At 42.4% G+C, this 25496-nt stretch overlaps 2 protein-coding genes across 5 annotated transcripts; one reads left to right on the top strand and one right to left on the bottom strand.

The window, feature by feature from the left end:
- The first annotated feature begins 91 nt into the window (after positions 1 to 91).
- On the top strand, positions 92 to 15299 carry RPS6KB1 (ribosomal protein S6 kinase B1). Of its 4 annotated transcripts, XM_058817952.1 has the most exons (15): positions 92 to 256; positions 3361 to 3410; positions 4038 to 4158; positions 4837 to 4905; positions 5312 to 5459; positions 6069 to 6126; positions 6434 to 6534; positions 7391 to 7481; positions 7683 to 7773; positions 8074 to 8181; positions 8478 to 8540; positions 9271 to 9348; positions 10698 to 10805; positions 11336 to 11448; positions 11973 to 15299. In XM_058817952.1, the coding sequence occupies exons 1-15, from the start codon at positions 185 to 187 to the stop codon at positions 12208 to 12210; spliced, it is 1509 nt and encodes a 502-aa protein (XP_058673935.1). In that variant the 5' UTR covers positions 92 to 184; the 3' UTR covers positions 12211 to 15299. The 4 variants fall into 4 exon arrangements, 1 of the variants encoding a protein (XP_058673935.1); XR_009275559.1 differs by lacking the exon at positions 11973 to 15299 and having other exon boundaries at positions 10514 to 10805; XR_009275561.1 differs by lacking the exons at positions 7391 to 7481; positions 9271 to 9348; positions 10698 to 10805; positions 11336 to 11448; positions 11973 to 15299 and having other exon boundaries at positions 8478 to 8515.
- RNFT1 (ring finger protein, transmembrane 1) lies at positions 14462 to 24852 on the bottom strand. The gene is made up of 9 exons (XM_058817953.1): positions 24801 to 24852; positions 22826 to 23211; positions 22412 to 22488; positions 21693 to 21793; positions 20932 to 21085; positions 19364 to 19522; positions 18531 to 18596; positions 18005 to 18106; positions 14462 to 17829 (listed from the first exon to the last, which is right to left on the bottom strand). Exons 1-9 carry the CDS (start codon positions 24803 to 24805, stop codon positions 17695 to 17697), a joined length of 1185 nt encoding a protein of 394 aa, XP_058673936.1. The 5' UTR covers positions 24806 to 24852; the 3' UTR covers positions 14462 to 17694.
- Positions 24853 to 25496: the final 644 nt, after the last annotated feature.

Consider the following 25496-nt stretch of genomic DNA (forward strand, 5'->3'; position numbering starts at 1 on the left):
GCGCAGGCTCGGCGGGGCCGGGACGCGCGATGCGCGTGCGCGGCGGGCGCGGGCGGGGCGGGGGCGCAGGCGCGCTGCGGCCGCGCAGCCGGTGATGGCGGCCGCGGCGGCGCTGCGGGGCGCGGGCCCATGAGGCGGCGCAGGCCCCGGGCACCCGGCGGAGCCAGCGAGGGGCGGCGGCGCCATGGCGGGAGTGTTCGACATCGACCTGGACCAGCCCGAGGAGGCGGGCTCGGACGAGGAGCTGGAGGAGGGGGTGAGAGCGGCGGGCGGGCCGGGGAGGGAGCGGGGGAGGCCGCGGGGCCCGAGGGAGGGAGGGCGCGGGAGGCGCCGCGGGGCCGGGCGGGGGCCGCGCTGGGGCGGCGGCGGGAGCGCGGAGAGGCCGCGGCTGGGGCCGGGCGGAGCCCGAACCGCCCCGGGACAGGCGCGGCCGGAGCGCGCCGGGGCCGCGGGCAGTGGCGGAGCTCTCCCCGCCCGGAGTTCGGCGTCCGGAGCGCGGCACAAGCGCCGCTGCGGGGTTTCTTTAATTATTTCTGTACTGTCACATGTCCGAACGTCAGTGCGGGAATGCCGATCTTTCTGGAGCCGGGGAAAGTCGCTGCTCTCGCGCCAAAATTAAAAGGCGAGGTTTGAAAGGCTGCGCTAGGCGGGTCAGCGCTGCGCGCATCCCGGGCTCCCAGCAGCGCACCTGACAGAAATTGCACTTTGCGGCTCGTGATGCTCATCTGGGCCCTGCCAAAGCCTCAGGGGATTCTATTGCATCATCTCTGTTTATGTTTTTCTAGGTCTTGTGTGGTTTTTTAATGTTGTTTTGTATATTAACCCTTTGCTGTTGCTCAAACTGCCAGTGTGGGTTTTTTCTGCTCTTTAAGTACTAATGACATTCTTGGAGTCCTTGAGATCATGGAACTATTTGGATTGGAATGGACTTAAAAACATTTGAGGCCATTGGCAGGGACACCTTCCCCTCTCCCAGGTGGTTCCAGCCTCTGTCCTTGGACACTTCCAGGGATGAAGCAACCACAGCTCCTCTGGGCACCCTGTGCCAGGGTCTCCCCACCCTCCCAGGGCAGAATTTCCCCCAATATTTAATCTAAACCTCCTGCTCTTGTGAAAAGTCCCTTCCATGTTTGCTGTAGATTCCCTCCGGGTTCTTCCCTTGGGGAGATAAGCAGATATTCTGTTACCCTCACTCCATGGAACCTGCAGGGACTTTGTTTGACAGCTGAAGGCTTGAAATCTTCTCAGCCTGCAGGAGAAGCTCTGTCTGTCACCTCAATAATCAATAAAACACTTGGCTTTGGAAAACGTTTCTTGCATCACCCTGTTAGTGCTGCCAAGAACAGGTTCTGATCGAGGTGCCCAGAAAGTTGAGTTTGTTCTCTCGTGTGTTCCTGTACTTCAGTCTGGGGGAACAATGGAACCATTGTGGATTTTAGAACCTTGCCGTGACCGACATCTCTCTGGACTTTGGCAGCCCTGATTGGTCTCAGGTGCCTTTTGGCAAACAGATAAAGAGGGTGAGAATGGGCTTGGGATGAAAACAGCCTAAAAGAAGGAAATGGAAGGGCAGGGAAGGAGGGGACCTCAGGAAGGTGTGAGGGGACAACATTGCAGTGAGTCACCTGCACAGGGGGTGTGTCCTGCTGGGAGCAGAGAGGACGCAGCCAGAGCAGGGCACATCAAGGGGCACACTCTGGTCTGTGCTGTCAAATTTCTGCTGTTGCCCAAAACCTCTGAGTCCAGGAGGAGCCCAGGGAGCTCAGCCGTGGGTTTGAGTAGGCACAGCCATCCTGGAAAATCTAAAGGGTTGTTTAAAAGGAGTTTCCTCAAAAGCCATGTGGTTGTTTGCACTAATTATTATGGTGAAAAAAGCCTCAGCCTTAATTTGTTTGTAATAAAGGAAACAATGTATGGAGTGAAGGGCTGGTGGCTTCCCAGAGCCTTTCTTGGTGTTGTGAAGTGAGAAGGAGCCCTGAAAAAATACCAGCATGGTATCTGAAGTGACTTTTGGTTAAATTAATACTGAGAATGGAACCCAAAGTTCACAGAGCAAGAGCAGCACAGCAAACTCTGCCAGAGGCATTGGGTAACAGGAGGAGTTGCTCTGGGAACTGAGGGGTGTTTATTCTCTGGGTTGAATTTTTAAAAATTCATTTGTTGGCATCTAAGAGTGGGGTCAAAGGCAGCTCTAGTGGCTTTTGTTGTGAAACATGTCAATAAGCTGGATTTCTCTAATAAATGTCAACAGGAGGACATGAGCTGGAAACAAACCCGATCTTTTGGACTCCTTAATTGCCTGTGGTGTTCATAGGTGGATCCAAGAGTTAAATTCCCCTTTAGATCACCCAAAATAAACCAGCCTCTGTAAACTTTAACGTTGAAATGGTCTGGAAGCTGTTGAAAGTTTTGAGTTTTCTTTGGTTAGTGTTTTCACTTGGATAATATTTTAAAATGCACTCCTTGGCTTGGGCTGGTTTTTGCAGATCTCAGTGGTTTTCTTTTTCTTCTCCTTCTCTGAATTTCACAAGTCACTCAGGATATTTCTGCTCAGTCTGTAGGTCCCAGGCTGTTCCCCACGAACTCACAGTTGTTATTTTGTGTCCATACTTGTAGAAATCAGAATGTGACAGTGCAGTCTGTAGCTCACCAGAAGCTGCCCCTGACATTCTATTTGCATTCATCCCAGCTGTCTGCTGCCTTTGCACTTTTGCCATGCAGAGCCACAGTCAGAGGGAAGGGATCAGGTTCAAAATTCTTTGAGGGAAATATCTCTGTAGAATTAAATCTCACTGCTTAATGGTGGCTGGTTCTGGTGCTGAAACTTCTTCAGTATTGATTATTGGTCAGAAAATGTGTTTCACATCAGAGTAAAGCTGAATTCTTTCATCACCATTGGGATTTCACTTACCAATGTAAAATAATAAAACTTTCTCAGTAGATTTTTAGTGCAGAGGAGACCCAGTTCATCTCTTCAGAAAATCTTTATTATTGATCTGATTTGCATAGTGCTGCAACAGGACTCAAAAGTGTCTTTCTAAGAGGAATTTTAAAGAAAATTGCAGTACCTTAAGGTTTTTCAAGTTCACTTGGGGCTGTGAAATTGTGCCTCTGATATTTGAGTGATTGAGTAACAATGCAGCCAGGTAAGGCAGGGCTTCCCTGTGTCACTGTTTGTACTGCAAATCTGGCACAGAGTTTAGTACATTTTTTATCTTCTGCTGATAATTTTTTATTCCTGACCAATTTAATTATATATTTTGTCTTTTCAAACTTAAAAAGTTGTAAACCACATCAGTGCATTTTTTTTAATGCTTTCCTTTTTCTAATTTATCTTTCTTCTACCTTTCTCATCCTCAGGGTCAATTAAGTGAGAGCATGGACCATGGAGGAGTTGGCCAATATGACCTGTAAGTTGCTGCTAGAAAATATTCTGTACCATTCATGCCCACCACAAATAAGTTCTCATTTTGTTACATCGTTAAGCTAAATAGAAAATTTTATCATTCTGGTTCCATTTTGAGTCGTTTTTAGATGTTTCGCTATTTCCTCACATTAAAATTTGTCAATTGTATCTTGAAATAAAACAATAATAATAAAAATAATTCTGCTGAAAGCTGCTGTTTGTCTTTTGATCCTTGTTTCTCCTAACAAATCTCTTGCCTTTGAATAATATTTGGATGTAACGATATAATATGGATATAATGATATAATATGGATATAACAATATAATATGGATATAGTGATATAAAGAAATATCTGAGGCAGTTTGAGGTTTTCATCCTCTAAACTTGATTCTGGTGTAATGCAGATGTATTGTGCATTAAATTGAAGGGGTTTGAAGGAAATCTTGCTACTATAAATCCCCAAAATCTGCAGGCAGCCCTCTCAGTGCAGGATGCACTTTGCACACAATAAACAATAATTCCTGCAGGTCTCTGTCACTGTTACTCAGACTCTTCCCAGGGAGTCAGTGCTTTCATTTGCTCACTCCTCAGTCCCAGACAGGCTCACAGCCTCTTTCTGCTTTTCTGCAGAGGGATGGAGCATTGTGAGAAGTTTGAGATTTCAGAGACCAGCGTGAACAGAGGCCCTGAGAAGATCCGGCCCGAGTGCTTCGAGCTGCTGCGCGTGCTGGGCAAGGGCGGCTACGGCAAGGTCAGAGCCCTGGGCCTGAGCCCTGCCCCCCTCAGTGCCCCCTTGCTTTGCTCTCCTTCCCCCTCTCTGAAAAATCCATTCTGCCAGAGGTGGGATGGGGCAGAGCCACCCCAGCTGCCGGGGTGGGCACTGAGGTCCCTGGCAGGGCTGGAGCAGCAGGGCATGTCCCAGAGTCTTCTGCATCCAGCCTGTGCCTTGTGCCTCCTGGTTTGGGGGTGATCTCCTCTCTCTCTGCCTCTTGCCTTGTAGCTTGTGGGTGATCTCCTCTCTCTTTTTCTCTTGTCTCATTGTTTGTGGGTGATCTTCTCTCTCTCTGCCTCTTGCCTCATATTTTGTGGGTAATCTCTCTCTCTGCCTCTTGCCTTGTAGTTTTGGCTGATCTCCTCTCTCTGCCTCTTGCCTCATTGTTTGGGGATGATCTCCTCTCTCTCTGCCTCTTGCCTTGTAGCTTGTGGGTGATCTCCTCTCTCTTTTTCTCTTGCCTCATTGTTTTGGGTGATCTCCTCTCTCCTTTTCTCTTGCCTCCTGGTTTGTGGCTGATCTCCCCTCTCTCTTGCCTCATAGTTTGTGGGTGATATCCTCTCTCTCTCTCTCTCTTGCACAACTTTTCTTTTTAGCTTGTGGCAGTTCATGCAGCTGAAATAAGTGATTGATTGCCTTTGTGTTGCTGTTGTCCAGGTGTTTCAAGTACGAAAAGTAACCGGAGCAAACACCGGGAAAATATTTGCCATGAAGGTTCTTAAAAAGGTAACCCGAATTTCACTACTTTCTCAATCTAAAAAAACATAAATCTATCTCTCCATTTTAGGATTATCTAATGATTTAATATACCTAAGAATAAGTTCTAGGATATATACAGTTTTTACTCAGATTTAGTTGGAATTAAAATTAAACTTTGAATTTTTCTGTCAGGGTAGTTCTCAGCAGCTCATTTAAACAGGTCCTTTCCAAGCTAAATTTTTGTGTGATTCTATGAAATAAAGACAAACTTCTGTAAGAAACCTCTTACGCAGATACTGCGGTGAAATGTAATTTTTTAATGCTGTTGCTAACTCCTATGTAGTGTTGTAATTTAATAAGCTCAGAATTGAACTCAGTATAAAAGTCTGCCTTGTTTAGCATGTTCTGTGCTCACCTATCCCTGCTTTTACAGGCAATGATTGTAAGGAATGCCAAGGATACAGCTCACACAAAAGCTGAGAGGAATATACTGGAGGAAGTGAAGCATCCCTTCATTGTAGACTTAATTTATGCCTTTCAGACTGGTGGAAAACTCTACCTCATCCTTGAGTATCTCAGTGGTCAGTATATGACATTCTTTTTTCTTTCTTGGGGTCTTGCACAATCAAAAATTTCGGGTTCTTACCCTACAAGTAAAAGGCCAATTAATGATGGCTTGATGTCTTAAACTGAAACAGGTTTGTATTAAAAATGCACAGAAGAACATGAATAAACTTTGTAATTCCATACAGTAAAGAGGAATGAAACATAAAACAATTGTTTTTCATGACAGTACAAGAGAGAAGGGGTTTTAAAACTTTTCCTTCCACTAGATTTGTCATTTTTGTGTGTTCTGTGCAATCCTGAGGGTTTAGTCCTTGCAGGTTCTTTGTGACAGAAGAAAGTGTTACCCTTATTTCATGGTTAGGGAAACAGACACAGAAGCAATTTTTTCCAAGCTGTAACTACAAAAAACAGGGACAGAAATGCTCTTGGTTTTAAATGCTGATTTCTTCAGGCTGCTGGAATCCTGAGGGTGACAGAACAGTGGCTCAGTTGTTTTTTTGTGAAACAGCCTGTGGTACAGCAGGCAAAAATACCTGTTGCTTATAGTTTTCCTAGAAAATAGACTTTGGACTGACTTAAAATGATACTTTTAATTGAGTACAATCTATTTTTTCTGATGACAGGAGGAGAACTATTTATGCAGTTAGAGAGAGAAGGGATATTTATGGAAGACACAGCCTGGTAAGTGAAGCTATTTTTGTAAATTAATAGTTTGGGTTTTTTTTCCAAGTGCTTAAACTATATTTAACTACTCATTCATTTTAGAGGGTAGTGAAAGAGCAGTTCAGAGGGTTTGGGGAGGGTGTACATGTGCTGCCCTCACCAGTTTGTGCTGGTGGAACTCCAGTCCTACAACAGAGGAGATTCCACTGCCTCAGTGAGGCTCTGTCCATAGGGCAATGGTCAATGTTTGGGGGTTGAAAACTGTGAAAGATTTGCTTAAGATGCTCTGCATGATTGAATCTGTCTGATTTTTGTTCCTTTCCAGCTTTTACTTGGCAGAAATCTCCATGGCCCTGGGGCACTTGCATCAGAAAGGAATCATCTACCGGGACCTGAAGCCAGAGAATATCATGCTCAATCACCAAGGTACAACTCTGGGCATGAACCAGGCTGCCAGGCCTCTGAAAACAATTCTCCCAAGGGTCACACACCTCAGTTTGAGGTGAATCTCCTTAGAACAGAGGCAGGGTTGTAGCACTCCTGGGATAAGTGAAGAGCTGCCAGAGCTGATTGCCCTCAAACACAAATCCTTGTTTTAATGGGCCACAGCAAGCTCAAGTTCATGTTTTGAGTGGTTGATTTGCCATTTCTGCACCTCTGGATTTTTTTTCTTCTGCTGGATCATTGTGAAGTAGAACCTGTGACATTTTAGTCAATGGGGGTGACTGATGGTAGGAAAGGCACTTTGGGCAGGATGTCAGGTCATCAGTGGCTGAAATGACTGAGCCAGCAGCTGGCACCTCACTGACAGCAGTTTCAGTTCCTGGTTGCACTGCCCCAGTGACTGTGCCACTGATTAGTCTGGCACTCTGTACCACCCAGAATTCTCATGTTTTCCTAAACAACATATTTACTTAGTCTGAGTCTTTGTACTGAATTATTCAGGGCACTTTACAGTTTGGTGAAGATGGTTCTGTGAATTTTGAAGCAGGCAGTAAAATTCAGTAACCTACTTTTTTAGCTAAATGATGCTCTACAGTCTTTAAATACATTTGTCTGTATTTGAATAAGTTCTGGGAGTTTGTCAAGTGGCAGCACTTGGTTTTCTCTGTAAGTGTGATTACCTTGTTCTGTTTTATAGCTGCATTGCTTTGTCAGACCATATGTGGAAGTAATTCAAAGTAATTACATACCCATGTTAAAAATTCCTGATTTTTCTCAATGTTATTTCTACAAATGGCAGAATTCTGACAAGTCTTAAATCTGATTTATTTAATTTCAGGTCATGTAAAACTGACTGACTTCGGGTTATGTAAAGAATCCATTCACGATGGAACAGTCACACACACATTCTGTGGAACAATTGAATACATGTGAGCTGCACCATGAAACACAAAATATTGCTCTGCTCTGGGGGTAATGCCTGTGGTTTGCCTTTTTTAACTGGTGGTTCATATGTTCAGTCACTTTGGACAACTTGACTTGATAAATGAGGTTTTATTTAAAAACTAGCAGTCACAATTAATATTAATCTCATTAAAACACTCCCATATTTTTGATTTTTCTGCTTATAGGGCCCCTGAAATCTTGATGAGGAGTGGGCATAACCGTGCTGTGGACTGGTGGAGTTTGGGGGCATTAATGTATGACATGCTGACTGGAGCAGTAGGTGCACACTTATAATTGCATGGTTTTCCCTTTGTAGCTTTTGTGCTTCCCTGTACCTAACTCAGCTGCATGTATTATATATACTATATATTCCATATATTATATATATACACACTGCAAGTAAGATAGAACCAAAATCCAGCTCTCAGGTTTGACTACTGACATGAGCTGCTTTTATCCAGTCTTTTTGCAGTAATTTTACCTGCTTTATAAATGACTGAAGTGAGTTCTGTGTACACAAATTAAAGATCTGAACAAGTCCTCTGTTTTTCCTCCTTTTTCAATGGTGCTTTCCAGCCTCCTTTCACTGGGGAGAACAGAAAGAAAACAATTGACAAGATTCTCAAGTGTAAACTCAACTTGCCTCCCTACCTCACACAAGAAGCCAGAGATCTGCTTAAAAAGGTAAAATTTTAATGATTGTTACTACTCCACATGTATGTAGAAAATAGAAATATAATGATACCACTGTGGCTGTTCAGTTCCAGCTTGATTTGTTACTGATTAAATCACTTTTTTGCTGAGTGGTGCAGGAAGTGATTTCCCTTGAAAATACAACTGTTTTCAAGTGAATGCAGATTTTCCTGATGGTTCTGTATTCATTCTGCACAGTACTCACTGAAGTGATGATTCATGGCACAACTAGTCTGGTTATAACAACGTAACTAATTCTGCTTTTTTGGCTGTTATTTCTCATCAAGCTGCTAAAAAGAAATGCTGCCTCACGTCTAGGAGCTGGTCCTGGAGATGCTGGAGAAGTTCAGGTAACTGGAACTTAACTTGAGACTTCTTAAATGACCTCACTGAAAATAAAACAGCTTTGAAGGCACCTCAGGGAAGGAGAGTGTCTGTCTTGAAGGGTAATGAGCAGAAAGGCAGCCACATGTGACAGACAACTCAGCAAAACCTGAACTCTTTAAAGCTTAACAAAAGCAGCTGTATGGCTATTTGATAATTTCAGATTTAGAAAATAACTTCTATTCTTTAGCTGTGTCTTGCAGTAGATCTTTTCTAGCAGTTGCACAATGCTAATTGTGCAGCCTGGAAGGGTGAGGATGCTCAGCAGTCACATGAAAACCTTGCCAGCCCTGTATTAGTGCAGCTCCCTGAAGGGAAAAGTGGCATTCCAGCCTGACTTTGTTTTTGTGGTGATATTGACAAGTGTTAGAGAGTCCTCCATATTTCAGAGCTCTGCTGATTTGTCATTAATGCAGTGTTTTGTCATGGTTTAATTCTGGAGCTGGAAAATGCAGAGGTGTTTTACACGTACACTGCCTTTTTCTGACACTTCCAAGGAAATGGGGACGTGTGTCTGACTTGGAGGTGTGATCTCAGTTCTCAGCTCCTGCAGCTTCTCCAAGGTCGTGCTGCAGATGTTCCACACCAGACCAAATGTGATTTTGGGAGGAAACACCCCAAGCAGGGTGTGGCTGATGTTCCTGGTGGAGCTGTGTGCCCTGGGGCAGTGCTGACTGTGCTCTGTCCCCCCTGCAGGCTCACGCCTTCTTCAGACACATCAACTGGGACGAGCTGCTGGCACGCAAGGTGGAACCTCCTTTTAAACCCTTATTGGTATGTACTGGGAATACTGGGAGAGAGATGTGCCCTGTGTGCCTGTGGCAAAGCTCTTAATAAAACTGAGAAAGGTTCACTTCACCAACTGGAGTGCCCTGATCCCTGGTACTGGAGTTCTGTCACTCAGGGGACAGATCCACCCTCAGTTAAAGCTGGCAGATCTGATCTGGCACCTGATCTGCTTCAGTCTGAATTCCTCCTGCTTCTGACCCATAGGTTAAACAGACCTGCAGGTGCAGTTCACTCTGAGATCAGCTTCTAAACCCTCTACAGTAAGTCAGCACGTAGTTTCAGCTAGATAGAGTTGCTAAGCAAAAGTAATTGAAATCACCTAATTAAGCATTTTCTGTGTTTGCTTATTAATCTTTACAATGCATCTTGTGCATTATGAGCAGTTGTTAAGAGTTTACCTCAAACCAGTAATGTGATGAAGAAGTTTTTATTATCCCATCCTATATTTGGATGGGATTTTATTTTATTTTATTTTATTATCCCATCCTATTTTTCCCTCTGGGTACAATCAGCCCCAGCAGCTGTGGGTGTTGCCACCTCTGTAATTCCCAGCTACTAAAATTCTCACCTAAAACTGGCTAAAGCATCACTAATGTCAAACATTCTACAGCATGGGGACTCCAGACCCCTTTCCCCTCAGAAAGACTCAAGATTAAAATTTCCAAATATTTATCTGAAGGTGGTTTTGGGTTTTTCTGTTAGTAGCAGTTTTATGGAAGTTTCTTATATAAACCAGATGGTTTTTCAGTTTGTGCTTCCATGGTTGCATGAAGGCCTGCACAAATAAATACCTGCTGCCTTTCCAGTGACACATGGGAATAAAGAAGGGATTTTGGAATTACTGCTGTTCTTTGAGCAAATGAAACCATATTCCTCATAATCACTTATTCCAGAGCTATCCTCTATCCCTCAGACTATAAACACTTCTGTATCTGCAAAAATGGGACAAAACTATCTGGAGAGGCCTCCAAAAACTAAATAGTTGCAACTGTTCTATACTGGTTGTGACAAGGGCTAAACTTGCAAGAAACTGGCATTGTATTTCTAAAAGTTTTTGTTGTAATTTTAGATTTTTTTTAAGGCATCTTTTTAATTCGTGTTCCTTTTTGATCCATAATTTTTGCCCCTCCCCCTTGCCTTTATTTCTCAGTGTCAGTGCCCATAGTGACCTCCCATGGCAGCGACAGGATTCCGACACCACTCCAGGGTTTTCCTCCAGCAGAGCTCTGCCAAAACCCATGGAATGAACTCCATCCAGAGGCTGCACTGCTCACCGCTGAGCCATTTGGTTGATATCTGTAATATAAACCCTTAATCATTTTGTTTTTGCAAAGCAATCTGAAGAGGATGTGAGCCAGTTTGATTCAAAGTTTACACGTCAGACACCTGTTGATAGCCCAGATGACTCAACTCTCAGTGAAAGTGCCAACCAGGTCTTTCTGGTGAGTGAGCAGGGACTGGAGAGGGGTTTGCTGCTGGGAATGGGGGCATTTCACCTAAATCCATTCTATTGACTCCTAACACCGTGAAGCAAACTCTCATAACTGAACCCAAATCCTGTAACAGATTTGAAATGTTTGAAGGCTTTGAAAATACTTTGGTTATTGCTGACATTGTCTTTATCCAGCAGCCAGCAAACAATGCTGCCCCTGTGGCATGTCAGCATTCTGATTGAGAGCTGCACTGTGAACCCTGCCCATGCAGAGACAACAATGGCCAATGCAGAGAGCAAAGTTCATTAAATTGAGTGTGCAAAATTCATTAAATTGAATCTGATCTGAGGAGAAATAGCTGGGGTGTAGCAACTCCCTGAAGTGCCACTGTTTGCTTCAAGGAGTGAGGAAGGGTTCATCTGTCTACATTGACTCTTCTTTTTATAATTTTCCGGTAATAATCAGATTTTCATAAATGCACAAGTGATCCTGAATGCCTGCTTGCCTGTGAGCTGCAGTGCCTTTTTCCTGTTTTGCAGGGTTTTACGTATGTGGCTCCATCTGTACTTGAAAGTGTAAAAGAGAAATTTTCTTTTGAACCAAAAATTCGATCACCTCGCAGATTCATAGGTAGCCCTAGGACACCTGTCAGGTACTTTATCTTCTTTTTCTTTTTTCTTTTTTTTTTTTTTTTTTTGTAATACAGCTTTTGACAAGTTGTTGAAGCAGAAATACAGAAATTTTGTAGAAATACAAAATACAGCCTTGCTTCTGAGTAAGCCCAGCACTTCCATTAGAAGTGATTCTGTTTTATAAACCACAGTATTAAAGACAAGTCTGGGGTGTTGGGCAGCACATGAAGTTCTAATTTGTTGCTTTTCAGTGCTGATAGAGCCTCAGTGGTGACTTTGATACAGCTAAAACTGTTCCAGAACATCCTAAGCACTAAAGAACTGTGTTAGTACAGAAAAACCCTTCTGCTATCACATCAAAATGAGAGAATTTTACAGGAGGCTGTGACAGAAACCGGACTTGGAAATTCCTCAAAGTCCTGGAATTGAAAGGAAGAATTAGAATTGCTTCTCCATAGGAATTTGAGTGCAGTTCCCTGCAGAGCAGGGGAACCCCTTGGTGCTGTGTCTGTGTCTCTGATTTTCTGTATTTGTTGTTTTAAAGCCCTGTCAAGTTCTCCCCTGGGGAGTTCTGGGGAAGAGGTGCTTCTGCCGGCACATCCACCACCCAGGCACCTGTGGAATACCCCATGGAGAGCAGTGGAATCGAACAGATGGATGTGACAGTCTGTGGAGAGGCTTCAGCACCACTTCCAATCCGCCAGCCCAACTCTGGGCCCTACAAGAAACAGGCTTTTCCCATGATCTCCAAGCGGCCGGAGCACCTGCGCATGAACCTATGACAGCACCACCCTGGCAGCCTCAAGGTGCACACCAGAACGGACAGGAGCCCCCTGGAGCTGAAATTTGAGGGCTTGTTTGGTTTACTTTTAAAAAGTGACAGTATCAAAGAATCGGTCATTGCACAGAGAGACTTGGAAAGCAAAGAAAAACGGATTTTTTTTTCCTGTCAATCAATGGTGCATAAAAAAAAAAAAAAAAAAAACAAACTTTAGCAAATGGTATTGCAGAACTCTAGGCACATCATCTTACTGATTCCAGTGACATCTTCTCACCTTATCAAGGATCTTTCAGCTTGAGAGCTCGAAACTGACAGTATTAGGGGGCAGGATGTTGCTTCAGAATCACTGGTGTAGTCTGAATGTGTCAGGAGGGTTGGCCCTTTCACTAGGCAGGGTTTGGAATGCCTGCAGGCCTGCAGCTGAGGGCTAATTAGCATGCAAGCCTCGTTAAGCGGTTTCCTACAATGGGATGGAATCAAAGAGGAAAGCTAAACTTAATTGGTGTTCACATTCAAAACATAATGAGTTTTTTATATATATATATATAAAAATATATATTTTTCAAATAGATTTTTTGATTCAGCTCATTATGGAAAGTATCCCAAAATGAAAAAGGCAAACTTAATTGGTTGCTGTGAAGAAAAGTTCAAGGCTCTAGTTCTGATTCTCCTCCTCATGAACCAACCAATCAATAAATGAATCACTCACTGACCAGCCTGGCAGTGTGGGGTGGGAGAGAACTGTTTCCCTGCTTCCCCAGCTGAAATCCCTGTTTGTTCCTGCACAGACAAATGGATTGAATCAAACAGCAGTGCTGCTATGTTCTAGGCTTAACTGGAAGCCATGGGCTCACCCACGTCCTGCTTATTTCATGCCTGTCCTCAGCAGACATTTCACTGGGAAACATCACTTTGGTGCAGCTGGGCACAGCTTGGCAGCTCAGATTCTTACCCACAGAGATCAACAGTGAGCAGAACACAAGGTCAGAAACCTCTAGGAAGTACCACAGGAAACACAGACAAATCCTCCAGAGAATAAGGAAATCAAATATTTTTGTAACCAGTGGGTAAGAATTTGAGGATTTTTAAAATTATTATTATTATTAATGAAATTTTGCTTATGGTAGTTTCCTGCCATTATACATTTCTAAATTTATCAACATTTTTTTTTCTATGCTGGGGCAATAAATTTGCTGATTGTATGAGAAAAGAAAAGTGTTCAATGGCCTTTCAGTGAATGTCTTCCACAGTGGGTCAGAACTTTAGCAAAAACTTTAATTTAGCAAACATGTTCTTAAGGACACTATTTATGTTTTTAAAATTGTCACAATCTGTACAACTGACTTACAGGTACAAAGAATAAAATAAAGGTAAAACTTTACCTTACTTTAAATACTTCCTGCCTTAAAGAGAAAGCATTTCCATGAACATAGCTGGTGAAAGGGTTAATATCTGCAGAGCTTTACCCTAGGTTAGTGTGGATGGTGTGTGTGTGTGTGGAGATGATCATGCAGCTGCATACAAGTCCTGTCACTTTTTGCCTGCCACACGTTGCATTATCTTTTAGTCAAACTGTGCAAAGTCTACTTCTGGTGTTTCACAACTGTAGGGATTTTTTTATTCTAGATTCTGCTTACTCTGTGGATACTGAATCTTTTTGAGCCATAGGATCCAAGCCATAAAACTCTGTAAGCATTGAATCCAAGCCCAGTGCTCTTTGCTGAAATTGGCAGAAGGATTCAGAGATACCTTGATGCTATCAAAAAACCAACACATAAAAATGGTTATGATTGAGAAAAAATTAGGGGTTATTTTTTTGTTTTTACTTCCTGATAAGCCTTTTGTTGAAAAAAATATTTTTTTTTAATAGTTTTAGCAGAAAAATCAAGTTACCTTACAGTGACGTACTGGAGGATTGCCATTGTTCATTGGTGACGTGGCCATGGGTGATTTGGTGGAACCAAAATCCAGGAGTGTTTGCACTGGGCCTGTGTGCAAACACAGCACCTGGACTTTGATGACCTTCACTGAGGATAAAGGAACTTGGTTTAAAAACAACAAAAAAATAGAACTTTTTAGAGGCAGATCTCTCTTGGTCCTAGTTACAGCTAACAGTTGCTTTTTGCTTCTGGACAGAAGTGTCCAGTGGAATTGGTTTAATGGCTGGCAAGAATGGCAAGAGTTGTTTGTCTGAGTTCACTGATCAGTCACAAACCCAACCCATTGGTTCTCCAAGGAAATTCCATGTACTGGCAATGTTTCAGCCCCTGGATTGTAAAATGAATTCCATGTACTGGCAATGTTTCAGCCCCTGGATTGTAAAATGAATTCCCTACCATGACTGTGAAACTTTGGGAGTGTGACTCAGACAGCAAGCACACACTATGCAATATGGTTTATCCTGTATTTATTTGTAAAAATATCAGACATAGATCCTCTATATATATATATAATAGTGTCAAAATTACTAGTTGTGAACTGAGGGGAGTGGAGTTCTAGCTCCTGTCTGGCTATTTCAGATAAGTGCAGAATGCATTGAATATTGGAGAGCTTAACAAGTGCTTTCTTTTGTTCATTTAAAAATGTCTTAAATTTTTCATTAGAGTATAGAATCTTATTTTTTTTATTTTGTACAAGCTGCGCTTTTTTAATTATAATCACGGAAAAATTCACTATAATTTGATTTTATAGGATTTTTGTAGCATTACAAAAATATAGTAAAACTGAGGTTAATACCTGTTGTGGCTAACCATATAAAAGTATTAAATCTTAAACTTGAACAAAAGTCATATTTTTTTTTACTAGATGTTAAATAGGGAAATATTTTGTTCTGCAGGTCATTACCAGAAAAGGTTTCTAGGTCAGCTGTGTTACCAGCAGTTTTTCTTTTTCCCATTTGATGCAGAAACTCTTCTGGTAGAAGATATTCAGAATTCCATCATTTTTCTCTGTGGGAGTGATGCCATTCGTGTACTAAATTGTAATTTTGGGAATGCTGGAATAATTCCTACCAAGACTGTCTTAATTGTGCCATCTGACATTTGAATGTCATCCTGGTATTAGCTCATAATAAAAGATAAAAATCAACGACTCAGTTGTTCTTTTGGATATCCCTTTTTTCTTGCTGTGCTGTTTCAAAGCTGAACTGCTGGAGAACATTTCATATTTGAGTCCACTCTGAGTGGACAGCTGAAGTTGATTTTGGGTCTGTTCTCTTTTCAGTATTAAGTCCCAATCTGTGTTAATCAAAAAGTGCATCAAACATTGAGGCTGTTGTGGTTTTAGGGCAGATGTTTGGGGTTTGGTTGGTTTATTTAAATTCTCTCTCTGCAGCAGGCTTGTTGCTGTTTCATTTTCCCAGTTCAGTTTATCCAAAGGAGAAATCCTTAAGAACAAAGCAAATTACTTGAATATTTTTCCTGCAAATCCTTGTGCACAGGTCCCATTTATCAACTTCTCCAGTTGCTCTTTTCTAGGCTAAATCCATCTGGAGCTGTCTGCAGGAACACCTTGAGCTGCCTTAGCAGAAACAAAGGTAATCCCTGTCCTGGTTTCCATCTCTCACACTTTACTGCAGCTAAATATCCTCAAGAGCTAAAGAAGGTGGATGTGAATAGCAACTAAATGCAAATTTAAACATATGTTAATCCAAGTGACCTATTTGTTTTTATTTTAGGAAGGAGGTAGGCCCTAAGTGTAACAGGAAACGTAAATCATTGTCTTTGCTGACAGCTCTAATGGGAAATGCAGCAGGAATTCCCTCAGAAATGAAGACCCAAGAGAGATTCCTTCTGCTGCTTTCCCCTGGGTTCTTGGGCTCTTAAAAAGTGGCTGTTGGTTGTCATTTGTCACCTTGTGTGTCCCTGCAGAGCCAGAGCTGCTGGCCTGGACCAGGAGGGGCTCCTGGATCACAGAGGATGCAATTCTGCATGTCAGGTACTCACTTTAAAAATGACTTGTTTGTTTGATTGATGAAGTGTAAATCCAAACCAGTTGAACAACATCTCTTTTTATTCTTGCTTTTTTAATAAAACATTTTGTTAATGTTATTTGGTTTGGATAGAAACACCAACAGAAAGAGAGAAAGAAGAGAAAATGTTCCCTGATTCCTCTTTTTGACCTATCTCCACACTTACTGAAGTTGTTCCTACAATGCTGTAGACAAAGACCAAAGGATCAGGGTTGATTTAAAGCACCAACACTTTGTTGTGCTCCATAAAATAATCTTGGTGAGCTTTACAGGCCAGATGTAATGATATTTCTTAGTTTGACTGTTCCATCTCATTAGATTTTTATTCTGAATTCTGGATTCTGCCCTTGGAGCTGTGCCTTTGGGGTATTCAAGTGAGTGTTTCACTTTCTAATTGTTTTCCCTGAATTTACAAGTTTCCTAAATGTCTTCAGGCAAGAGAAGCTGGAGTTAATGGTAACTAAATGTAACTTTCCTGTGACAATCATTTGAGTTAAGTTTTCAGTCTGATCTGAACAGCAAAGTGAAAAAAGCAAATCAGGGAAGAAAGTGAGGTTACACAGAAGTTAGTGCTAGAAATAATATTAAAAATCATGAATAAATTGTAACACTTGAAGGGTTTTTGTTTTCTTCAACCAGAAAAATATACCTGGCAGTGATCAGTTGTGCTTACATGAGTTAATACCAAAACAATAAGGAATCTGCTTCCTTTATTCAACATGCACCAAACAAATAGATTAAAATGCATTTATTCTCTCTGATTTTTATGCAAACTACAAATTGCAAATAGAGTATAAAATAGATTCTCCCCTGTAAGAAAATCTGGCTCCTATTATGACAAAAATATAGTATTAAAGATTTCTTTTAAAAATACCAGCTTTATAAAATGCTAAGTAAAAACCTAACATCCAGTGGTTGGTTTAAAGCCAAAAGATGAAGCCAAGGATCCATTAGAAGCCTACAAGAACCTAAAGGGGAAGTATCTTATTCTTGTGCTTATCTACAGGTGCAGTGAGAAATAGTTGCTGTTCCAGGTGCATTAAAAATCTCATTTCTCTCATTTACTGGGCAGCATGAAAGATCTTTAATGCCAGGAGTGACAAGCAGCTCTAACTCTCACTGCAGTCCAGAGGATAAAATTTGCTCATAATCTTAATAAAATCAGCAGGTTGACCTTTTGGCTTGAGTTGTGTTAGAAGGATAAATAGAGTTTAGTACAGTCTGGAACCCTACTGAACCTCTAAAAGAAAATGTTGAATTAAGAAATGCAGCACATTTCAAGGATTTGTCTGTTTCCTATGAGAATCACAAGAGAAGCAATGCTGGCTTTTTCTGCATTCATTCTGGAAAGTTTTCTCTACTTAGAAAAGGTCAAGTTGCCATTTTCTGCAGGGTTTTAAATACATGGTATGTGGAATTTGGAAACTTTCCTTGTGCCACCTACAGTTTAATGTGCAGTAAACTGAAAAACCTTAGTGTGAACAAACAAACTGAACCCAAGTTGTTTGACAAGCTTTAGAAAATCTGGAGATGCATAGATGTGGCTCCATCCTTCCACTTGTTAACATGGTCTGAAATAACAGTTCTGCAGAGTGGACAGGTTTTTTCTCTATTAAACCATAAAGAGATGCATTCTTCACAAAATATGTGCTGGAATGAAAAGAATGACAACTTAGAGCTTCTAAGCTCTTCCATTTGTATTATTTGTACAGTCTGATTTTTAAAAATATTCATCAAACACACACTCATCTGATTGTATGTTGTCTTGTGTAACGTTATTTTAAAATATTCTTTAATTTAAAAAAAAAGGGATTATGTGTATTACCTGACAGATCAGCAGAATAGGCTTCTGAAATTCAGCTTGGCAAATGGAACAAATATCATCAGATTCAGAGCACTGTCTCTTGCTGGCTGGCACCCCATAGTGCTGCAAAACAAAGGATTTGCAGCAAATATTAATTTTGAGGGGGATGAAAAAGCCACTCCCAAATACCAGGACAGAAAGGAATTTGGAAGAAAGGTTGCTATAGGGAAACTTAAATCCCTCATCTGAAGGAACATAGCTAATTTTTAAAGTAGAAGCAGGACAAAAAGGATTATTTCACATCCTTTTTTCTGAAGGGATGTGCAGATTTTTTTGTGGGTGATTTTTGTTGTTGTTCAGGTGACACCACTGTCATTCAGTCAAGGAACTGAGACTGTGAAATGGGAGAATGAGTATACAGGGGTTCATTTAAAAATGCATTTGTTTATTGATAAAACAATACAAAGGAATGGGAATGAGGAATTTCCAGAGGGATTTTCATGTGAATTGGGGTCATGGTTTTGTCATAAGAGAACTCAGTACTCACTGGGCGTGTAAAAAATATCCGTAAGACCTGCCTGAAGTTCTTCCATTGTCCAAAAAAGCTCAAAAGCTGAAATGGGAAAGAAAACTTGAGTTATGCTTAATATTTTTTTCACTGTGAACCAAAAAGCTCCCAAACTTTTGATTCCAGCACTGGAAGTCTCACTGCTGGTTGGATGTTGGAATCACAAGAGCACAGCAATAGTTCAGCCTGACCCTGCTTTAAATGTCTGAAATGTAACCAAATGAAGAATTTAGGCTGAAGGTTTTCCCAGTAGGGGCCTGGTTTTTAAGAGTGTTGAGGTTCTGAAATGAAGCACTGGAGTGCAATGGATCAGCATTATTGTCATATTTGCGATGGTCCTCGGTCCTGGAATTAAGGTAGCAGAGCATGAGGAAGTGTTGGTCATTCTTAAAGCCAAACTGGTGACATTTGGGACACATGAGCTCTTGGAGAAGCAGAGAGTCAGCAGGAAGATGTTAACTTGTTTAGCATCACATAGGATGCTCCAGCAGAGAAAATTTAGTTTCCTGGAAAATGGTGACTCTTTTAACTGTAATTTTATCTTTATTTTTGCCAGTTGTGTGTGTGATGTGAGCACACCCATGGTAGCTGTGTCCTTTGCTTTGCAATCCCAACCCACTGCTACATAAAGATGATATTGAGTCCTGAGGCAGTTCTGCAAGGCTGCAGCAGTGAAACTGAAGCGAGTTCGGTGAGCTCAGAGGGGAACATCCAGAAATGTGTTGTGTCTGTAACCCTGCACTGATCATTCCTGCAGAAACCCACTGGAGAATTCCATCTAGAACCTGAGAAGAGCACAAAGCTTTGCATACCTTGAGGATGAGGTAGAGGAGGCCCAGCAGGATGCCAAGGGTCCATCCCAGGGCAGTGTCCAGCCCCCCATGGGCCATGAGGTAACGGCACCACACTGGTATGGGGACAAACATACGGTAATACTGGCAGAGCTCTTCTAACAGCAGGTACCAGTAGCCCTGAGCAAGACATGCAAAGGAACAGCTCAAGATTTAAAACTCAAAAATGTGCAAAATACACAGAAAAGATGCATTGTTATTCTTTGGAGTAGCTTCTTAATTAAACAATTAAATGTGAAGCACAGAAAAAAAAGATCAGAGGATAAGTCTCTCAACTGTCCATGTAACAGTAGCAGAATTGATTGCTGGACTGCAGAAAATCAAATTATAGTCTGAATTGGGATGGCTTGGTAAATGCCTACCTACTTAACAAGGCTGTCAGACTTGATTTCATAAGCATTAAAAAAAGTAAAGTTACATGAAAAAGGAGAATAACACAAATTTGGTCACAGGATCAGCTTGTCATGAGCCAGAGTTGTGTCCTGCACTTAGGGTTTCAAAGTGACAACAAGGCTCATTACACATACACTGTGTGTGCACATGTATAATAAATATTTAGCTTAAATTTAAAAGTAATAAACTAAGGTTTTCTTAAAATTATATTTGTAACTCTTTCTATAATGTAAACTAGATAATGCCACAATTTCCCACTATTAACCAGATTTTCTCTAGTTCAACCACTTTTGTTGTAATGGAATTTTCAGTAAATTTTTTTCATGTTACATCACTGTAGAAAAAAAAAAATAGAGATCTTGATTATAAATCAGTATTTAGAGAAGGCAGTTGTACCTCAGAAGAACTTGTTCTGGTACATTATAAGAGATAAAAACGTCCCAAAACACCCTGTTCAAATGCTACCACATCAAACTGTACTTGCTAATTTATTTTTTCTGAACCAGCACTAGTAATTGCAATTTTAAGATAAATGTAATTGGTTTTGCCTGCCTCACCTCAGGAAGCAGATAAAAATAAATACACCACCAGTGAGTGTAAGCTTCTGAGAAAATTATTAAACCTCACTGATTTGAGAAATTAAGCTATGCATCAAATTCCTTGATCTGACACAAATATTCCTTAAGTTTATTAACAACAAAGACAATTCAGGATTATTTCTGAAGAGTCAGAAAAAAACCAGCTGTATGCATGTGCAGATCTTAAAATCTTGACAGTTCTTGTTGAGCATGTGCAAAATTTGCTGTGCTCCAGCTGCTCCCGGCCAACTGCCTGTGTACACATTCCTACAGAGCAGAAAATAAAAGGTTTGCTTCAACCCCCAACTTGGAGCCAGAAATAAACCCATTTATCCCATGATATAATACAAGCAATTGTTTCTGATCTGACTGAAAACCTTTTTTAGCACCAAGCAGAGAAGAACATGAAATCCACAGGGTTTTCTTGCCCACGGTGTAGTGGTGGATTATATACAGACATTTAATTAAAGGTTTTTCTCTGGGTAGAGTTTAATAATTAGTTACTTTTACCATAAGAGAATCTTCACAAGGAATCAAAACTACAGCTTGTTTCCTTACCTTGGATTTAAAGGACATGATAAAAGAAGGCACCAGGAGAATAAAGCACTTCAAGCCCATGAAGAGGAATTTCAGAATAAAGTCTGTGACTCCCACAATCCAAAGCACCTCCCAAAAGTTCATAAAATCCACAGTGGGGCTTAAGAAGATTAAGCTACAAAAAGAAGTATCAGAAGTTACTGGAGCACCCTATTTAGAGGAAACTGTAAACTGAGATTATCACAGCAGGTTTAATTAAAAAAGGAAACCTGGTTTACACCAAGGGGGAACATTTGCTAAGAAAATGAACTGCTGGTTGTAAATGGATCACTGAGGATCTCTGACAAGTTTTCCATCCTGGAACCTTCTTTGCTGGATCTTCATCACAGCCCCATCCTCCAGAGCTCAGTTTGCTGTCTCAGGTTGGCATTTAGCCTTTGGTTTCCAGCCAAGGCTGCAGCTACAGAATGGTCAAGGGGGAAAAATCAATTGGAGTCATGAACTGCACAGGATGCCACGTTTGGTATTCCCAAGGGTCAGAGCTGGCAGTCAGAGCCAGGAATGTTCTCTGTGGTACAGTTGTGCCATTAAATCAAGCATGGAGCCTAGGAAATTCCAGCATACTGTCTGTAAGGACAGCACCTGTTAAATTTGGCAGAAAGGGAGGAATGGAGATTAAAGTGAAAGACAAACCAATGGCACAATTAAAGAAAAACAGCAGATAAGTGTCCCCAGTTCATGTCTGGATAATTTATGGTGGGGTAGAGGTGTTTTACACTTACCTGTGGTACAGGGCCTGAGAGTGGAAGGTGTAATACAAGAGGAGAGATGATCCACTCAGGTAGAGCAGCAACCACGTGCACTGCAGCTTGGAGCACCGTTCCTGCAAGGGATTGTGCAGACACACTGCAGTCCTTGCCTCAGAACAGGGCTGGAATCCATCCCTAACACCAGGTTACCAGGGGACTTTATCCTGGATAAATATCCTAGATAAATCCTAGATATTTATCCTAGATAAAATAAATAGATAGATTTAGATCCCAATAAAATAGGAGACCTCAACGGAAAGGGAAAGCAGTACTTTTAGTATTTTCAGCCTACCAATTTCTAGGTGTACCAAGGATTTTTCTAAAGACAACCAGACCCACCCCACTCTGAAGAAACAGAAGGTTTCCCTTTGGGAGTGAACACAGAGCTGAAGGTTTAAACTGTCAACTCCTATTTCATCCCACAAATACAGTTAAGAAGGTAATCCATAACTTACATAAAAATGATTTCAATAGTCAAATCAGAGGGGAAAAAAACACCCCCTTGACTTTTGCAAACCTTGTTATCTGAGCTGTTCCCATGTACAGAAGCATTAAGACTTTACTTCTATCTTGATAGCTAATGTTATTAAGTAAATAAAACATCATGTCTATTCACATTTCTTTCAAAAATGGATTAACTTGTCAAAGTCTTGCTTAACTTAAAATATTTTGTTGCATAGCGTGATACTTACTCTGAGAAAAACCTGATTTACTATGCTTTTGTTTGCATATGCATAAGTTGTTAGCAGCCCAATTCCAAGAGAAATGCCTATTAGGAAAATAGGATCAGTTATAAACATGAAAAGGAAAAAAAAAAAATCACTGAACTAGGTTAAAAAGCAGCCACTTCTAATATGTCTTTGTAATTAGAATGAATAGCTCAGACTCTCAAGCCAGGATAATTAAGCACATTGTACATATGCCAGCAAAGGAAACAGAAGCCACTGAAATGCAGTTTAGTAAATCTCTCTTTCTGATGAATAAAGCAAATAAAAATAAAGCTAAAAATAAATCGAATTACATTTCAGGCAGGGTTATTAGTGCATGGAGGGGGGGGGAAGGGGAGGAGGGTCTGCTCCCTCCGAGCCGCTTTGGTTCTACTCTACCAGTGCTGTGCTGCAGGAGCAGTTTGACGCCGAGGATGAGGAGGTAGGGCAGGCTCCTGTGCAGCCACTGCAGGAGGCAGCGCAGCTCGGCCAGGGAGCTCCCGCCCTGCTCCTCGAGCTCCGCATCCTCGGGCCCCGCTGCCTCCCCGTGGCCGCGGCTCTGGGAGCCCGCCCGGGAGCCCCGGGAGCTCGGGGTGTCCCGGGATTCCGCCGCGCTGGAGCCCAGCTGGATGCGCACATCCCCGGGGCAGGAGGAGCCCTCTGCAGCCAGCCTGGCCGAGCAGGAGCAGGAGCAGGAGCAGGAGGAGTCATCGCCCTGGATGCTGTGGAGATGGGCACAGTCGGGGTGCATGGCTGCTCCTGGGCTTCCTTCTGATTTGTGTCTCCTGGAGCGGGATATAAACAGTTTAAAGAAAGAGATAAATCATTCGGGAAAATAAAATCCAATAGGTTGTGCAAGATTCTCTGAGATCCTGCCTCAGTTTGTCACACCCCGTCTCCTGTGTTTTCCCAAACTAAAATGATTTCCTTCCCTCCCTGTGCAGATCTTCCCAGCTGCCTCAGGAACAGCTAAAAGTGCAAATCAGAACTGGACAGGAGACCAGCACTGGATTGTATGGGAGAGATCTTGGAAGTGCTGCATAATTTCACAAAAATAGCAACAGCAGTGGGCCAGAAAAGGAGCAAACGCTGATGGGAAGGAAGCAGGGAGTGCATTTCCATGCATCCATTAATTGGTGAGCACTGTACAGACAAGTCCAGTCAAAAGCCAGTGCATGCTCAAAACTGAGGGCCATTATGAGATTAATGAGATTATCCTGTCTGGGGAAGGGAGCAGAACCAGGTTAGGCCATTTTCTAAAGCATTTAAAAGAGTGAAAAATGAAATGCAGCCAAATGAGGGCTGATTTGTCTTTCCTTTGGCATTTTTTGGTTGTCTTTTGGGCACTTTTTCACTTCTCTGTGAGTCTTTATTTGGATCAAATAGGGTTAAATCAACTTCTCTGGACTGGTGTGACATCAGAGTAATGATTTTGGAGAATGCCTCGAAGCTGAATTTGACACAATACTTGTCACTATGGAGTAATATTGAAACACTGAGAATTTTGATATAATCCATTTCCTACTGTTCAAACTCTTATGGATTCCTCTTTGAAAATATTTATTTCACAGCTATGTTCGCTAGGGATACAGAAACAAAGTTCTGGATGCATTTGCACAAACCTCAAATTCTTTAGCTTTTAAAAAGAAGGTAACATTAAAGAGTAGAACCACTTTAACACATGAATATGAGAACTTACTAATATTTACAAGTGCTGCTCCTCCTACTACTATTTTTGTTTTGTTGGCCAAAGATGACATCATACCTCAAAACAACCTAAATTTTCGTTCTGTATTTTTTTGCACACAAAACCGATGAAGTGGAGATGGTAATGACTAATGAACAGTGTTGCAGTGTTACTGAGATGTTTTTACAGGAAGGAATAAAAAAGATTAATTCATTTGCCCCGTTGGTGTTTTGGGTCCGGGTTCTGCAAGAAATGACACCTCGGTGCTCAAAAAGCCGGAGCTGGAGGATCGCACCGCCCCTGGCACAAACTTTCAAATCACCGAGTTATTAAATGGGATTTCAGAGAAGACTCCCGCATGCACCCAGATCTTGTTCTCCGTCCCAAATATTAACTAAAATAAGGCGCTTGAGAAAGGCCCCTTGGCGCATTCCCCGTCTCCCGGGGCCGCCGCTCCCCCCGCTCTCCGGGATCTGCCCCGCACCTCGCCGGGACCCCCGGGAGGGTTCGAACCGCCCGGAGCTCCTCAGGACGGCCCATCCCGGGAACCCTCGGTGGGTTTGTACCGCCGGGATCCCCGCACAGAGAAGGGAAGGAAAGGGTGACCCCGGAGCCGCGTCCCCCTCCCTGCCCCGCGCCGTGAGGGGACGCGGCGGGCGCCCCTTCCCGCCCTTCCCCTCATGGTACCTCATGGGGCGCCCAGCGCCTCCCGCCCGCCGCCCGCCGCCATCGCCGGGGCCGAGGGGTTGGGAGAGGGCGCGGCGGGGGGAGGAAGAGGAGGAGCCGTGAGGGAAGGAGAAGGAGGAAGGAGAGCAGTGAGGAGGAGGAGGAAGGTTTCGAGCTGGGCGTTGCTCTGGCAACGTCGCGGCCTTGGCCCCGCCGTGGCCCGTGAGGAGGGCGCGCCTCCCCTCAGCCTCAACCCCGCCAAAACGAGGCGGAGGGTCCTGTTGCTTTTTATTGAAAGCCTCAATTAAAATTAATCTGGGAGGGCAATAATAAGGAAGGAAATGAAGGGATGGATATAAAAGTGTATGTGTACTGCGGTGTTATTACTTGTCGGTGGCGATTAAGGGAGCCCTGCTGTCTGGAAATTGGCTTTGCCTCCCAGGAAACCTGAGGAAAGCGCTGCCCTAGTTAATGCTGCCGTAGCTCTTGGGAGCGGCTTGGAATGAGATAGATACAGGTTTTCTTTTGAAATATGCTCTTGAATAAATTAGTTTGCGTCCAGAAATGGCATCTGTTTTCCCTGGCTCAGATATTTTTCTAGAAAGAGTGTTTAGGTATGCAGCTCACACGGAAAGTGGGACTAATATCTAAGCAGCTTTGAAAATCGGCGCTGTGTTGTTTTGAGTTAGGACAGAAATGCTGGTTTAATTCCAAAGT

Source organism: Ammospiza caudacuta, chromosome 20, assembly GCF_027887145.1.
Source record: "Ammospiza caudacuta isolate bAmmCau1 chromosome 20, bAmmCau1.pri, whole genome shotgun sequence".
Taxonomy (NCBI): Eukaryota; Metazoa; Chordata; class Aves; order Passeriformes; family Passerellidae; genus Ammospiza; species Ammospiza caudacuta.